This window comes from Jaculus jaculus, chromosome 2, assembly GCF_020740685.1.
Source record: "Jaculus jaculus isolate mJacJac1 chromosome 2, mJacJac1.mat.Y.cur, whole genome shotgun sequence".
NCBI classification, from domain to species: domain Eukaryota; kingdom Metazoa; phylum Chordata; class Mammalia; order Rodentia; family Dipodidae; genus Jaculus; species Jaculus jaculus.
The window spans coordinates 213,951,683-213,969,466 of record NC_059103.1 but is presented as its reverse complement, the minus strand read 5'-3'; the positions used below and the strand labels follow the sequence as shown (position 1 = coordinate 213,969,466).

Below are 17,784 nucleotides of genomic sequence, written 5' to 3'. Positions count from 1 at the left end.
AGCCAACCAACAAAGCAGTGCGTGGGGCGGGTTTATAGACTGTCACCATGGCGCTCCAAGCAGGCTCCAAACACAGACACACACAGGGCGCTGTGGCTGGTGGAAACTCCAAAGGCCCAGCCAACAGTTCCTGAAGCCAGCTCACTGCGGCAGGGCAGGGCTCTCCCGACACCCCGCCCCTCGCAAGCCCCGATGAGAAAGCCACCTTGGTCTCTAGGAGCCCAGCCTTCAGAGCTGTGGACAGTGGGGCAGCACCGGAGGGGGCAGCACCACAAGGCCTCTCCACACCCCCGGACTATGTCTTTGGAACCAGAGCCAACCTAGTCCTGTGCCCATACAAGTTCCTACTCTCTTGGTCTGTCAAACACTCAGAAACCCCAGCCCTCAAGTAACCGCCTAAGCTCACTCTATCTTCCTGGCATGATTTTCTAACCTAATACCCTGCAAATCTTCAGGCCCTCCCCCAACCAAACCAACTCATGCTACCCCCATACTCACCACAAAGAAGCCCCAGCATGTCACACCCAAGGCTTCTGTTTCTAAACCCATGGACCTAAAGTCTCTACTGCATAGACTCACATGAACTTGAATGTCTGACCACCCTCTACAGTGGCCAACTCACCCAGCCTATCACCCCCATGCCAACCCTAGGCAGGAGAGGGCAGTCGTTTCCGGCTTCAGGGCAAGGGGGCGGGGCTACCAGTCCAGCACCTGCGAGCATGGGGCCACAGAGAGGAGCCTGGAGCAATGTGCTAGCTCACACCTGCTCCCACGTGCTCAGGCACAGACATCTCCCTGGTCTGGATCTGGTGTCGCCAAGGTCCCTGGGCTTGGGAGGACACCCCCGGCCCACACAGCACTCAGCACCTCAGAGAAGCTGCTGATTCAGCACTGGGAGGGTCCAGCAGCTCTCTCGGCCAGCCCCTCTCCAGGCCCCTTTGGGTTTCCAGGGAAACCAATCAGGCCTTTGGGCAGCCCCTAGCACCCCCCACACCCTGGACAAAGAGCTGCAGTGTGGCCTTCCCTGAAGCCAGCCCGCCTGGCGCCTTTGCATGGCGATCCCCACGGCCCTACCCTGCCCCCTCAAACGCCAGGCTGCAGGGCATCTGGCCCAGGCGGAGGAGTGGACGGCAGGCCGCCCTCGGGCACAAGCTCTCATCCTCCTACTGGTACTGCCCCGCCCCTGCTTCAGCCCGCCCTGTCCCCCAACACTCACTGCAGGGCTGCAGGAAACCCCTGCAACTGGTCTGGGGAACCTCAGCACGAGGAGGAGCCCTGGCAGGGGAGTACGGGTCCCAGGTCTCCAGGTCAGCACCCCTCCATGTTACCGTGAAGACAGCCAACCCGTGATTGTGGTGGGTGGGATGCTGCACCCAGCAGAGGTCACTGCCTGACCTGAGCCTCCAGGCCGTACCTTTGAGAGAGCTGATCTCATGCTGGATGGCTCTAGAAGGGTCCATGTCTTCATGGGGAAGGGGGGCCCGAGGACAGTGTCGCTGGGGCCCCAGAGCCTCCAGCCCCCCGCACAGCACCGCACTGCCCAAGGACAGCGCCGCAGCCGAGGGAGGAGCAGGGAGGTGTGGGGCGGAGCTTGCCTGCCGGAGGAGGGGTTTCGGCTGATCAATGCTCTGGACACTGCTGCCCCAGCGCATGCTCGGGGCCACGCACCGCCCCTCCAGTCCCTCACAGCCTACATGAGTGGTTGACTAACTCCAGCCACAATACAGGGCCACAAGACCGGAAGCCACTTCATGGTATCTGCTCAGCCACCTGGAAGCCGCAGTAGGAATGATATGGGTCACACCTGCACAGGTGCTGTCCAGAGCACTGAAGCCTCTCCACCTACCCACTCCCCACAGGAGGCACATGGGGCTAGATCGCACCTCCAGCAGGGTCTTAGAAGTACGTTCCTTCCCCGCCCGGCCCATGCCCAAGCTCTCCAGTGTGCTCTTGGATCACCCCACCATCCCCACTTCTACGTCCAGGTGGAGCCCAGCCTACCCCAGGCTCTGCCTCTCCAGCCAAACTGTTCGAATATTCTGTCTGCCCAGCTCTGTGGAGCCAAAATCTTGAGGTCATTGACCCTCACAGCAAGTCCCACAGGGCCTGCTGGCTCTGCCATTCTATCTGTTCGCTCATCACCGTCTCTACTGCCACGGGCATGATGTGCATCTTGAAATTGCCACATCCAACACCCCTGCTCCTGACCCACCACCAAGAACCCAAACGCCACAGCCTGACATAGTGGAGTGTTTATAACTGACCACCTCCTGGGGGGAGGTGACCCCATTACCAAGTGAGGTCAGCTCTGCCTCCCAGTGTGCCACAGGAAGTCACAAGAGAACATGCAAGCCATGCCACTGGTGTGCATCCTGGGCCCTCAGTGTTAGGTGAGCAGTGAGGCAAAGGACTGTGTCCAAGCCTGCCTCAGGATCCCACCAGACCCAAGTATGCATCCTTCCTTTGTCCTCAACCCAGACTCCCTACTGACCTCTCAAGTCCACTTACTGTCAAGCTGGCCGTCTCCTAGCGTACTAACCCTTTCTGCAGGCAGGCCTGCAGAGAGCCAGGCCAGAGACAGCAGCACCCACAGGTACAAACTAAGAAGGAGCCACATGCCAGTTGACCTGGGCTCTGGAGCCCCTCAGCCTCCATTCCTACCACCCCCCCCATATTCAGCTAGTGCAGGGCATGCGTGTGTCTCAGGAAATACTGGTTGCCAAACTTGAGGAAAATGGTGAAGAACTGCAACATAACTGTGAATACTAAAATTTCTGCTTTTTACTAAGTTATACTTGGCTGGACAAGCCTAGATTTGGCCTGTAAGTAAAATGACTTTTTACAAAACAGACTTTCAGTATGTAGCCCCAGCTGCCTTGAACTGTTCTTCTACCTCAGTTTCCCACATACTCCAATTACAAGTCTATTACAGAAGGGCACCACACTTCTAGCCCAGTACTTCCTCATTAAACCTCAAACAAAACTGATAAAAATTCACAAACAGGGACTGGAGAGATGGCTTAGTGCTTAAGGTGCTTGCCTACAAAGCCTAAGGACCTATATTCGACCCCTGTAAGCCAGATGCACAAAGTCACATGTGCACAAGATCACATGTGGGCACAAGGTGGTGTACACATCTGGAATTACAGCGGCTGGAGGCCCTGTCTTGCCAATTCTCTTTCTCTTTCTTCTTCTTCTTCTTCTTTTTTTTTTTTCCTGGTTTTTCGAGGTAGAGTCTCACTCTAGCCAAGGCTGACCTAGAATTCACTCTGTATTCTCACGGTGATCCTCCCATCTCTGCCTCCCAAGTGCTGGGATTAAAAACGTGTGCCACCATGCCTGGCTTCTTTCTCTTTCTCTCTCACTTGCTTTCACTCTCTCTTATTAAAAAAAAAAAAAAAAAAGGCTAGTCTATGGCCGGGCATGGTAGTGTATGCCTTTAATCCCAGCACTCAGGAGGCAGAGGTAGGAGAATAGAGTGAATTCCAGATCAGCCTGGGCTAGAGTGAGACCCTACCTCAAAAAACCAAAACAAATAAACAACAACAATAACAAAAAGACTAGTATATTGGGCTTGCTGCAAAAAAAAATATATTACAAACAGGTTTGAAATCTATAGGGAAGTTTACATGTACAATCACTCTAATGCATAAAATTAAATTTTATGAAATCAAACTTTTAAGCTAATGCAAGGTGAAGGCAGACAACAGCTTTGAGAAGGAACATCTCAAGCATCTACCTGTACCAACTCTGCTCTTAACTTCCACTCTCAAGTCACACGGCTCAGCTGTGTGTGGCCACCTGAAGCTATGGGGCTTGTGGCCTACAATCTCAGTGTTGGGAAGAGGGCGGATGTAGTAAGATCTCAAATTCAAGGCCAGCATGGGCTGTACAGCCAGTTCAACGAGGCCAGCCTGAGCCATGTACACAGTGAGACCCTGTGTTGCTGGACATTCAGAGAAAAAAACCTCATCAGCCTGCCCTGTCCAGGTGGCACATAGCAGCAGCCACATGGTGCACACTTGGAGGTCAAGGCCACATGACCCTTGGGAAAGGTTCCATAGGTCATATGAAAACAGGCTTCTTAGTTTCTTGCTGGTAGGTAGGAAGGGGCCAACTAAGTGGGGAAGAAAGTTAGGTTGCAGCTGGCCAGCAAAGGAAAGAGACACTGTGTGCAGAGGCTCTGAGGTAAGAAGCAGCCCCCAAGCATGTAGGAGTGAGTGGCTAAGGTCCAAAGTGGGTGCCACAGGTACAGTTTTAGAAGGACAGGCAGATCCTGTGGTTGGCAGCAGAGAAGTCTAGGAGCAAGACAGGTGACAGAGGGCTGGGGAGATGGCTTGGCAGTTCAAAAACTCTTGCTTGCAAAGCCTGATAACCTGGGTTTGAATCCCCCATTACCCACATAAAACCAGATGCACAATGTAGTGCACATGTCTAGAGTTCATTTGCAGTGGCAAGAGGCCCTGGCATTCCCATTCTCCCTCTCTTTCTCAAATAAATAAACAAGCAAACCTCTTTACTTAAAAAAGTTAAAAGGGAAAGTTGGGGGGGAGGGTATTGCCATGGGATATTTTCTATAATCATGGAAAATGTTAATAAAAACAGAAAGAAATTAAAAGGGCTAGGAAGATGGCTCAGAGGCTAAAAGTGCTTGTTTGCAAAGTCTGGCAAACTGGGTTCAATTTTTCAGCACTCATGTAAAACCATGACATACATCTAGAGTTCATTTGTAGTAGCAGAAGGCCCCAGCATGCCTATACACCCTCTCTCCTCACAAATATATAAATAAAAATGTTTTCTAAACAGAGAAGTGGCAGACAAAGCTGAACAGGGAGAGACATTTTCTTTAGTCATGTAGCCCTGCTTAGCTGCCCATGCTCCAATAATCATCCCCATGCACACTCAGGCAAACGATCTAGTTAAATTCAGTAGGTCACACACACAAAAAGAAACAAAGCCATCCAAGTAGAAGGACTACTTGAGAAGTAGAAGTTAAGCAGGAGAGGGAGGAGGACAAGAGAGACAGTAATGGGAGGTAAATATGATTAAACTTGATGATAGGGCTGGAGAGATGGCTTAGCAGTTAAAGCACTTACCTGCAAAGACAAATGACCTTTTCAATTCTCCAGGACCCACGTAAGCCAGATGCGCAAGGTAGCACATGCATCTGGAGTTTGTCTACAGTGGCTGAAGGCCCTGGCGCACCCATATTCTCTATCTCTCTGTCTGTCTCTTTCTCTTTCTCTCAAATAAATAAAATAAAGTAAGTCAGGTGTGGTGGCACACACCTTTAATCCAGCACTCAGGAGGAAGAGGTAGGAGGATCACTGTGAGTTCAAAGCCACTCTGAGACTACATAATTAATTCCAGGTCAACCTGGGCCAGACTGAGACCCTCCCTCAAAAAAAAAAAAAAAAAAAAACCCAAAAGCTAGAAAAAAATAAATTTTAAAAACTGATGATAGACATTATACAAACTGCCAGTAATTTTTTAAAAAAGAAAATACTGTGGCCAGGTGTGATGGCACATGCCTTTAATCCCTGCACTTGGGAGGCAGAGAGGTAGGAGGATCACTGTGAGGTCAAGGCCACCCAGACTAGTGAATTCCAGGTCAGCCTGGGCTACAGTGAGATGCTACCTCAAAAACAAACAAACAACAACAAGAAAAGAAAATGCTGGACACCCCTGTTTACCTAGCTATGGCTGAAGAGAAGCCAGCCTGGCCCCTCGCCACAGTGCTCAGCTTTTACCGCCTGACTGCCCAGATCTCTTGGCTCTGGATTCCTGGCAACCTACCAGTGAATTACAAAGAGTTTAACTGACAAAGCCATGGGTCGGTAAGTCCATGGACACCCAGTGAAGCTGGACTCCACAGCACCAGATGCATCAGGAAACCCTCAACCTCTACCCGTGGAGGCCTCCAGAGGGTAGATTAACCTGACCTGACACAGTTTACCGAAGGTCCCATCACATTCCCTGGTCTGAGGACTCATGTCCTGAGCAAAGCAAAGTCCTCTTGAAGCTTTCTGCCAATCCCAGAAGACAGTGCAGAGCCCAGGGGACTTCTAGGACCCAGGTCAAGCAAAGCCCTCCTTCCTGGGAACACAGAACCTTTCCCCACGTGTCCCACATCCCAGGCAGGCTGAGCCAGAGGGATTCCTGCTATTGCCCACACACATACATCCATCAACACATCAGATGGTTCCCCCTGAAGATACCCACTGCCTGCCATCAGTCTGGTGCTCCCCTCAGGGCCACCCATCTTTAACCTGGCCCATCCCCAGAGGCAGCCTCCTCTACAGGGCTCAGTGATGATGGAAGGGGTCAGTGAGAGGGGCCCAGGTGTTGTAGTGGAGGGTCGTAAACTGTGACCACTGTTGCTGAAGCAGCCATCATCTATCCAGGGAGACTGGACACAGTGAAACTCACTACAGACTAGCTGCAAGTGACATCCCCACAGACAGCTCCCTGTTGAACCCACCACCCTGACCACAGTCTACCTCTGAGGTGCCATGGCACCTGGGTGGAAAAGAGTTTCCTACATGTGGAGGGACATCCCTGTGCTGGACAGGAATGCTGAACTCTGATGAGCCAGGCCCACCCACTGCCCTGTGGGGCTCCAGAACCTGTGCAATCCAGCACACTTCTGGGTGGGTGCCCACCAAGGATCCTGAAGTGCCCAGAAGACACAGAGATTACCCCTCCACATGCTGCCCACCTCTTTCCCCAATAGCCCAACCTGTACCGGGTCCACCAGAAACAAAACTGGAGGGAAGGCCTGGATGTTAGCCACTTGTCCTGTCCTTCCAAGTCTCTCCAATTTGTCCTCTTCCCACTGTCTTCATTGCCAGCCTGGGCCTGCCTGCCGATCATCTTTCTCACCACCAGCCCTGTCCATGTTCAAGCTCTGAGCCCATGGCAGTCAGGGGGGGATTTCAAGCCTAAGCCAGGTAATGCCACCCACCACCCTCCTCAGGGACTGCCCCTCCTGCAGGCATCTGCTTCACTGAAGCCTAGAGGACCCATCTCCAGGCCTCTGCAGAAAGCTATCATTGTCCTGGCCCATTACACTTGATGACTACCTTGTTCAATTCGAGAATGTGTCACCACAGGATTCATGGCCCAATAAAGAAATGAATTCTTGGAGTCCAAGAAGGGCGCACTTCTAAAGAACCCCACTAATAACCTATGACTTTACTAGTAGATTAAAGAAAACTTGCAGATGATCAATCTCAAGGAGAGTGACAATTCATAAGTTTTCTGGTCTGTTTTCGTTCTTGTTTGTTTTTCTTTTCTTTTTTCTGGTTTTTTTGAAGTAGAGTCTCCCTCTAGCCCAGGATGACCCGGAATTCAGTATGTAGTCTCAAGCTGGCCTCAAACCCACAGTGATACTCCTACCTCTGCCTCCCAAGGGCTGTGATTAAAGGCATGTGCCACCATGCCTGGCCCTCATTCTTGGTTTGTGTGTGTAGTATTAGGGGTGAACAACCAGGACCTCGCCCACACTATGCAAGAGCTCTACCACCAAGCTACTCCCTAATTGTCTATCAGCTCATCTGGTAACAGTCAATCAGTATTTGTTTGTTTTATTGTTTTGTTTTAAATGTTTTATTTGAGAGAGAGAGAATGGGTGTTCCAGGGCCACTAGCTATTGCAAACAAACTCCAGATGCATGTGTCACCTTTTTTATCTGGCTTTATGTGGGTACTGGGGAATTGAACCTGAGTCCTTTGGCTTTGCAAGCAAGCATCTTAACCACTAAACCATCTCTCTAGCCCCTTTATTCTGTTTTGTTTTGGTTTGGTTTGGTTTTTTTAGGTAGGTTTCACTCTAGCTCAGGCTGACCTGGAATTCACTGTGTAGTCTCAGGGTGGCTTCGAGTTCATGGCGCTCCAACTACCTCTGCCTCCTTAGTGCTGGGATTAAAGCCGTGTGTCACCATGCCCAGCTCCCATATTCTGTTTTTTAAGGCAGTTAAAGGCCCTTGTTTGCAAAGCCTGATGGCCCGGGGTTCAATTTCCCAGCACCCACATAAAGCCAACCGCACAAAGTGGTACAGTAGTCTGGAGTTCACCTGTAGTGGCAGGAGACCCTGGTGCATCCATTCTCTCTCTCTCTCTCCCTCCCTCTCTCTCTTTCTGTGTCACATAAATCAATAAGTAAATATTAAAAAAAAAAAAAGGTCAAGGTCCAGTAAGTTAGAGATCCTAGCAGCAACCAAGGCTGAGGCAGAAGGACCATAGTTTGGGCCCATCTTGACTACACCATGAGACCAAAGGAAGGAAGATGGAGAGCGAGAGAGGAGGGAAGGAGTCCAGTTAACTTGGAAAGACAGTAAGTATGTTGTTATTAAGGAGAATGTTCTTTTGAAATCACAAACACAGTCCCAGATGTCTCCCCACCACACAATTTCTGGAGGCTGCTAGCAGGAGGGTATGTGACTAAAAGGAGTCAGATAAGTGTGGTTCTTGCCCCTCCCACACCCAAACTCACCCCACCACTGACCAGAACAAGTCACACTGGAGCGGCTGACTTCAAACCCATTTTGAAAAGACAAGAGTCAGGCAAAGTAGCATACACTGTAATCCCAGCACCGGGGAGCTGGAGGCAGAAGGACTGGGAGTACAAGGCCATCCTCTATTACATGAGCAAGTCTGAGGCCAGCCTGGGCTACATAAGACCATGTCTCCAAAACAAACCCAAGAGATTTTTCTTCTTTCCTTTTTTTTTTTTTCTGGAGGGAGGTTTGAGGTAGTGTCTCACTGTAGCCCAGTCTGATCCGAAATTACCTATGTAGTCTCAGGATGGCCTCGAACTCACAGTGATCCTCCTACCTCTCTCCCAAGTGCTAGGATTAAAGGTGTACACCACCACACCCATCTTATGCCCCCCCCCTTTTTTTTCTTCTGTATTTTTTTTTCCTTTTTTTGCGGTAGGTTCTCACTCTAGTCCGGGTGACCTGGAACTCAACTCTATAGTCCCAGGCTGGCTTCAAACTAATGAGGACCCTACTATCTCAGCCTCCTAAGTACTGGGATTAAAGATGTGTGCCACCACTCCAGGCTTCTTTAGATTTTTAATTTTTTTTATTTGTTTGTTATGTGGGGCAGGGAAGGGCATGTCACTGTGTCTTACCACTACAAATGAATGCCAGACACATGGACCACTTTTGTGTCCAGCTTTCTCTGGGTGATGCAGAGCTGACCCCGGCTGGCAGGCTTTACAAGCAAGCACCTTTAACTCTCTCAGCCATCTCCCTGGCCCCTCTGTTTTTGTTTTTATGTTTTTTGTTTTATTTATTTATTTTTGTTTTTGTTTTTTGAGGCCAGGTTTCACTCTAGCCCAGGATGATCTAAGACTTGTTCTACAGCCCAGCTGGCCTTGAACTTACAGCAACCTGCCTGTCTCAACCTCCCCTGGTCACAAGAGATTTCTTATAGGCCACAGAAATTAGTAAGCAAAATACAACGGGAAAAAAACCTGCATCAACAATGTAAAAATAAAACATTCTGGGATAAGATAAATAAAAATCAGAACTTGAGGGCTGGAGAGATGGCTTAGTGGTTAAGACACTTGCCTGCGAAGCATGAGGACCCAGGTCCAATTCCCCAGTATCTACGGAAGCCAGATGCACATGGTGGTGCATGCGTCTGGAATTCATTTGCAGTGGCTAGAGGCCCTGGTGCACACATTTTCTCTCTCTCATAAGTAAACAAAATAAAACATATAAAATATGATAAATAGGGTTGGAGATATTGCTCAGTGGTTAAGATGCTTGCCTGTAAAACCTAAGTACCCGGGTTCAATTTCCCAGTATTCACATAAAGCCAGATGCACAAGGTGGTGCATGCATCTGGAATTCATTTGCAGTGGCTAGAGGCCCTAGCATGCCCATTCTATCTGCCCCATCCTCTCCCTCTCTTTCTCTCTCTCTCTCAAATAAATAAATAAAAATTTTAAAAATGAGAAATCACCAGGCATGGTGGTACATGCCTTTAATCCCAGCACTTCGGAGGCAGAGGATTGCTGTGAGTTCAAGGCCAGCCTGAGACTACATAGTGAATTCCAGATCAGCCTGAGACCCTACCTCAAAAATAAAAGTAAAAGATAAAGTAAACAAAAAATCAGACCTTAAGCACAGAGACCCTGAGTCACTAAACCCTCCTCCAGATGCAATGGCCCCACCTCCCAGACTCCTCCACTTCGCAGGCTGACCTAAGTGCAAACCCTAACTGCAGCTCTGGCCGCCCCTCCAGCTGTTTTAGAGAGAAGACTGAAGTAGTACTGCCCCATTCACTCTCTTACGCCATGGTAAGGCCGCCCTCTTTCTGTGAAACTGCAACCCTGTGTGTTGGGCAGGTGTGAGGAGTCCATCCTTTCAGCACTGCTGGGGAGAAAAACTGTAATTCCAGAAAGCATCTTAGAAATGAGTTAAAACAGTCCAACAGAGGGCTGGGGATGTAGCTAAGTGGCGGAGCATTTACCTAACATGCACAAGGCCCTGGCTTCAAGCCCCAGCCCTGGCCGGGGAGGGGTTGTTTGGGTAGAAAACTCCTAGTACTGCAGAGGTGGGTTATCAAAACTTCAAGGTCATTCTCAGCTACACAGGGAGCTGGAGGCCAGCCTGGGGTAGAGACCCTCTCCAGGGAGGGAGAATACTCACCTGAACGGAACATGGCATAGGCCGTGGATAATCTTCTTCCTGTCCTGCCCCTCCCTGCCTCAAACACTGTATGAAAATCACTTTGCTTACTATTTATTCCTTATTAAGAAAAATCAGGTAAATTCAAATGTATTCTTGGTTTTTCCTCCCTACCTCAGCCTGTTTTTTGGTATGTACGCGTGTAAGTGTAGGGGATACTCACACATATGTGTGCCTGTGTATGTGGGAGCTAGAGTTGAATGTTAGGTGTTTCATCTTATTTTTATTTATTTATTTTGGTTTTTTGAAGTAATGTCTTGCTCTTGTCCAGGCGGACCTGAAATTTACTATGTAGTCTCAAGGTGGCCTTGAACTCACAGTGATCCTCCTACCTCGGCCTCCCAGTGCTGGGATTAAAGGTGTATGCCACCACACCTGGCTTTCACCTTATTTTTTTGTTTTTCAAAGTAGGGTCTCACTCTAGCCCAGGCTGACCTGGAATTCATTCTATAGTCCCAGGTTGGCCTTGAATTCATATCAATTCTACTACCTCAGCCTCCTGGGTTCTGGGATTAAAGATGTGAGCCACCATGCCCAGCTCCAACTTAGTTTTTTAAATATTTTATTTTATTTAAGAGGGAGGGAAGAAGAGAATGGGCGCGCCAGGGCCATCAGCTGCTGCAAACGAACTCCAAACACATGTGCCACCTCGTGCATCTGGCTTACATGGGTCCTGGAGAATGTGAACATGGGTTCTTTGGATTTCCAGGCAAGTGCCTTAATCACTAAACCATCTCTCTAGTCCTACAACTTATTTTTTAATTAATTAATTAATTTTCAAGGAGAGAGAGAAGAGAGACAGACAGAATGGGTGCATCAGGGCCTCCAGCCACTGTAAAACTCCAGATGCATGTCCCACCTTGTGCATCTGGCTGTATATGGGCACTAGGGAATGGAACTCAGGTTGTTAGGCCTTTCAGGCAAGTGCCTTAACTGCTAATCCATCCCTCCAGCTCTCCACCTTATTTTTAAAAACAGGGTCTTTCAATGAACCAATTTGGCTAAACTAGTTGGCTAGCAAGTCCCAGAGACCCTGTCTTTGCCTCCCCCATGCTGGGATTACAGCTTTTACAAGGATTCTGGGGAATCAAAACTCAGGTCCTGAGCTAGAGAGATGGCTTAGTGGTTAAGGTACATGCCACAAAGCCCAAGGACTCAGGCTTGATTCTCCAAGTCTCACATAATCCAGATTCATACGGTGGTACATGTGTCTGGAGTTCATTTTCAGTGACTGGAGGCCCTGGCACACCCCTTCTCACTCTATCTCTCTGTCTCCCTCTCTGTCTGTAATAAATAAATAAAAATAAATCTGGGACTGGAGAGATGGCTTAGCGGTTAAAGCGTTTGCCTGTGAAGCCTAAGGACCCAGGTTTGAGGCTCGGTTCCCCAGGACCCACGTTAGCCAGATGCACAAGGGGGCGTCTGCATCTGGAATTCGTTTGCAGTGGCTGGAGGCCCTGGTGCACCCATTCTCTCTCACTCCCTCTCTCTCTCTCTCTATCTGCTTCTTTCTCTGTCACTCTAAAATAAATAAATAAATAAAAATAAACAACAACAAAAAAAATTAAAAATAAATCTTTGAAAAAAAACTCATGTCCTCCTGTTTATGTAGCTAGGGCTTTCCCAACTGAGCCATCTTCCCAACCCTTGGTTTCCCCTCCTCCTTTTTTTTTTTTTTTTTTTTTTTTTTTGTTTTTCAAGGTAGAGTCTCACTCTAGCTCAGGCTGACTTGGAATTCACACTGTTATCTCAGGGTGGCCTCAAACTCACAGCAATCCTCCTACCTCTGCCTCCCAAGTGCTGGGATTAAAGGCGTGTGCCACCACGCCCAGCTCCCCTCCTTCTTAATTATTATTATTATTATTTATACTTATTTGAGAGTGACTGACAGAGAGAGAGAGAATGGGTGTGTCAGAGCCTCCAGCCACTGCAAACAAACTCTAGACGCATGCACCCGCTCCCTTGTGCATGGTCCTGGGGAATCAAGCCTCTAACCAGGGTCCTTAGGCTTCAAAGGCAAGCGCTTAACCACTAAGCCATCTCTTCAGCCCATTATTTTGTTTTTTTTTTTGAAGGTAGGGTCTTACTCTAATCCTCTACTCTAGGCTGACCAGGGAAATCCTTCCATAGTCCCAGGCTAGCCTCAAATTAACAGCACTCCTCTACTTCTGCACTCCAAGTGCTGGGTATAAAGGTGTGTGCCACCATGACCAGCTGGTCCCCCCCTTTTGGGGGGATTGAGGTAGGGTCTCCCTCTAGTTTAGGCTGACCTGGAATTCACTATGTAGTCTCAGGGTGGCCTCAAACGGTCATCCTCCTATCTCTGCCTCCCAAGTACTGGGATTAAAGGCGTGTGCCACCACATCCAGCTCATGATTTTCTCCTTTTTAACATGAAAGGTGAGGTCTTACATACACAGTTCTGCCCCCGGCTTTTCCACAAACCCTATATTTGGCAGTCTCCCTACGTTACCCTATGTTACCCTACGTACATGAGTAGACACACAGATGGTAACTTCTGTTTTCTACCCCTACACATATTGCACTGGATAGATACCTTCACAGACCTGGTTCCCATGGCCTCATCAGGTCAAAGAAGTCCAGAGTCTTGGATATTCACCAACATTACAGTTGAAGTTTTGTGTAAATCCTAAATTTTGAAAACCAGAAACTCTAACAGTAGTCACATGCTGTTCATGTAATGAGAACCTTAATGCTCTGAGGGAGGGAACTGGTTTAAATCTGATGTTTACTACTATGGCTTGTCTCCACCAAAATTCGATTTGAGGCTTGTCTCTTCCTCACTGTAAGGTTCTGAGGTAGCTGTAGAAATGGATTAATGCTGTTGCATAGGAGTGCTAACTCTCATAGGCCAGCGCCGACTGTTCTAAATAAGCCTAGACCTTCCCAGATTCTCTCTTTCAAAGTCACTCCCCGCTCTGCCACATGCTCCTGCTATGTGATGCTATTAACCAGGCTGTACTGCAGCCCCAGGCTCCTCACCAGAGGTTGACCAGATGGGGCCACCTGATGCTAAACTTTCGACTTTGAACACGTCTCTTTTCTTCATCAAAATAACCAGTCTAGGGCTGGAGGGGTTGCTTAGTGGTTAAGGCACTTGCCTGCAAAGCCAAAGGACCTAGGCTCGATTCCCCAGGACCCACATTAGCCAGATGCACAAGGTGGTGCATGCATCTGGAGTTCATTTGCAGTAGCTGAAGGCCCTGGTGTGTCCATTATCTCTCTCTCTGGGCTAGAGTAAGAACCTACATCAAAAAAAGTTACAAAGACCTAAAATACTTTATAACACTAAATTATGAAATTATAAGTAAAACACATCAAAAACCACTGTGTGCACTCTTTAAAACTAGGACATAATAAAGATGTCTAAGTTTGACATCAATCAACCACTGGATGGAGTAGGGGCCAAGTGACAGAACCCCCAAAAGATACATTCATGTCCATGAAATTCATAAATATGCCCTTACTTGGGGGCTGGAGAGATGGCTTAGTGGTTAAGGCACTTGCTTATGAAGACTAAGGACCCAGGTTCGACTCCCCAGAACCCATGTAAGCCAGATATACATGGTAGTGCATGTGTCTGGAGTTTGTTTGCAGCAGCTAAAGTCCTTGTTGCACCCATTCTCTATCTCCCTCACTTTTATAAAGAAATAAATAAATTAAGCCAGGCGTAGTGGCGCATGCCTTTAATCCCAGCACTCGGGAGGCAGAGATAGAAGGATCGCTGTGAGTTTGAGGCCACCCTGAGACTACATAGTGAATCCAGGTCAGCCTGAGCTAGAGTGAGACCCTACCTCGAAAAATAAAAATAAAATAAAATAAAATAAAAAGAAATAAATAAATTAAGAAACTGGGTGTGGTGATGCACGCCTATAATCCCAGCACTCGGGAGGCAGAGGAAGGAGGATTGCCGTAAATTTGAGGCCACCCTGAGACTACATAGTGAATTCCAGGTCAGCCTGGACCAGAATGACACCCTACCTCGAAAAAAAACAAAATCTAAATATAAAGTCACCCTGGACTAGCTGAGTGGGTCCTAGATCCTTATATGTCCTTATAAGATATGAAGAAAGGTAAAAATTGGAGGGATACAGTGCAAGCCCAGGACCAGGCATCTGGAGAGGCAGAACAGGTGCTACCAAGTGTCTCCAGAGGAAGCACAGCCCATTAATTCTTGGACTTTGGACTTCTGGCCTTCAGAGCTGTAGAAGGATAGGTTCCTATTGTTTTGGACCACACTATCTGTGGTAATTTGTTCCAGCAACCACAGGAAATTAATACACTGTAAATGTTACCAGGTATGGAGTGCTATTGTGACAAGTATCTAAAAATGTGGAAATGGCTTTGGCATTAGATAATGCATAGAGACTGAAGAATTCTGAAGAACATGATAGAAAAAGTCAAGATGGTCCACCCAGGTGTTGCAGGGTTGGGGTTGAAGTTATATGCAGGGACATGCAGATACAATCCTAGCTACTTGCAAGGCTGAGGCAAGGAGGACTGTTGAGCCCAGGGATTTGAAGCCCTTGTGAGCAACACAGTGAAGCCCTTGCTGACAAGGAAGAAGAAGAGGAAGAAGAAATACAGGGCTTAATGATGTTGCTGGTAAGGAAATGAGATGCTGGTGATGTATCCGAGTTGGCAGAATGCTTGCCTAGCATGCATGAAGCCTTAAATTCAATCCTAGCACTGTATAAACAGGGACATAGTGGTATATGCCTGTAATCCCATCACTGGGGGAAGAAGGCTGAGGCAGAAGGATCGGAAATTCAAGGTCATCCTCAGCTACACAGGACTCTGGTTCAATAATAAAAAACAAATAACAAATTAATTAATTAAACTAGAACTGAGCTGAAAGCCTCCTTCATTCTTGCTGATTAGCTGTCATAATGCTAGAAAGTGCTATGCAGCCTGCTGGGGAGGGGGGAATTATCAACAGTCAACCAGCAGTGAATCCTGAAAGCTACACAACTGATTAGATCTAAGACTTGTTCCACAGGAGAGAATTCATGCCTGGTATTGAAAATCAAGTCAAAAGCCTATGGCTGGGGCAGTTATAAGCCCTAGTGGGAAAGTTACAACTGTTGTCTGGCTACATAGATATATTATGCCCACAAAATTGTCCTCTAAATATTTATGTTTATGGGCTGGATAGATGATTTAGCAGTTAAGGTGCTCGCCTGTGAAACCTAAGGACCCATGTTCCACTCCCCAGATCCCACGTGAGCCAGATGCATAAGGTGATGCACACAAGGTGGCTACACATCTGGAATTTGATTATAGTGGCTGGAGGCCTTGACGCACCAATTCTCTCTCTCTCTCATTCTCTCATAAAAGAAAAAAAAAAGGCCAGTCAGGCATGGTGGTGCACACCTTTAATCATAGCACTTGGGAGGCAGAGGTAAGAAGATCGCCATGAGTTCAAGGCCATCCTGAGACTACAAAGTGAATTCCAGGTCAGTCTGAGTTACAGTGAGACCCTACCTCAGAAAACCAAAAAAAAAAAGGTCAGTTGTCAGTCTTTTGCACTTGCCTCAAAAAACAATTTATTTTTATGCCCATATATTAGTACTGCTCTCACTTTTGATTAGAGAACATTTTTTTTCAGATGGCAGTGACTACTAGGGAAACTCAAAACTCATCAACGTGCTGAGAAGTGACATTAGGGGCCTGGAGAGATGGCTCAACAGTTAAGGCACTTGCTTATAAAGCCTAACAACCTGGTTCCAATTCCCCAGCATGCATGTAAAGCCAGATGTACAGTGGCACATGCATCTGGAGTTTGTTTCCAGTGGCTGAAGGCCCTGGTGTACCCATTCTCTCTCTGTGTCTCTTTTGTTTTTATCTCTCTCTGCTCTCAAATAAAGACATGGAAATGGCCAGGTATGGTGGCACACGCCCTTTAATCCTAGTACTTGGGAGGCAGAGGTAGGAGGATCACTATGAGTTCGAGGCCACCCTGAGACTACATAGTAAATTCCAGGTCAGCCTGGGCTAGAGTTAGACCCTACCTTGAAAAAATAAATTAAAAAAATGTTTTTTAAAAGAAAAAGAAGGGCTGGAGGGATGACTTAGTGGTTGAGGCATTTGCCTGTGAAGACAAAGGACCCAGGTTCAATCCACCAGGACCCACATCAGCCAGATGCACAAGGGGGTGCACGCATGCATCTGGAGTTCATTTGTACTGACTGAAGGCCCTGGCACACCCATTCTCTTTCTCTCTTTCTCTGTCAAATAAATAAGCCCAGCATGGTGGCACATACCTTTAATCCCACCACTCAGGAGACAGAGGTAAGAGGATCACCATGAGTCTGAGGCCACCCTGAGACTACAAAGTGAATTCCAGGTCAGCCTGGACTAGAGTGAGACCCTACCTGAAAATAAATAAATAAATAAATAAATAAATAAATAAATAAATAAATAAATGTGTGTGTGTGTGTATGTGTGTGTGTGCATATATATATGTGGTGTATATATATACATACATATACATATATATAAAGAAGTAACAGTAGAGTGCTCTGCACTAAATGAGACATCTCTATCACACTCTCCAAGGATCAGGGTCCACTGCAGCAGAGGTAGAGGACAAGAGGTTGGGAAGGAAGCTCTGGAAGGTTGTCCTCCCAGACACAAAGCCGCCACTGCATTCAGTCCCCACAACAGTTGTTACCTGCCCAAGACCTGCATAATATTGAGCCCATTAACCTGTTATCATGGATGATACAGGAAAGAAAAAAATGACATTAAAAAATAAGAGGGACTAGTTGGAAAGAAGGGGCTTGGTGGAAAGGGAATGGGAAAGGGGGTACATGAGAATGTAACATGATGAAGGAATTATGATCAAAATATACTACATTTATATCTGAAAAAAAAATTAAACTTTTTTTATATTTATTAGAGATGGGGAGGAGCCAGAGAGAGGGAGGGAGAATGGGCGCACTAGGGCCTCCAGCCACTAGAAACAACATCCAGATGCTTGCATTACCATGTGCATCTGGCTTACATGGGACATGGAGAATCAAACCTGGGTCCTTAGGCTTCACAGGCAAGCCCCTTAAT

General features: G+C 47.6%; 1 protein-coding gene across 10 annotated transcripts in view; it reads right to left on the bottom strand.

Moving 5' to 3' along the window:
* Plec (plectin) overlaps window positions 1–17,784 on the bottom strand; it is a 78,992-nt gene that overhangs the window by 37,359 nt on the left and 23,849 nt on the right. For 2 of the 10 annotated variants that reach the window (XM_045143167.1, XM_045143168.1), the window contains exon 1: window positions 1,415–1,548. The exons of 6 other annotated variants lie outside the window; for them this stretch is intronic. In XM_045143167.1, the coding sequence (XP_044999102.1) occupies window positions 1,415–1,460 (46 nt within the window). In that variant the 5' untranslated portion in view covers window positions 1,461–1,548. Of the gene's footprint in view, window positions 1–498; window positions 579–1,414; window positions 1,549–17,784 lie in introns of those variants that run through there. 2 more of the 10 variants (XM_045143170.1, XM_045143169.1) reach the window with 2 other exon arrangements.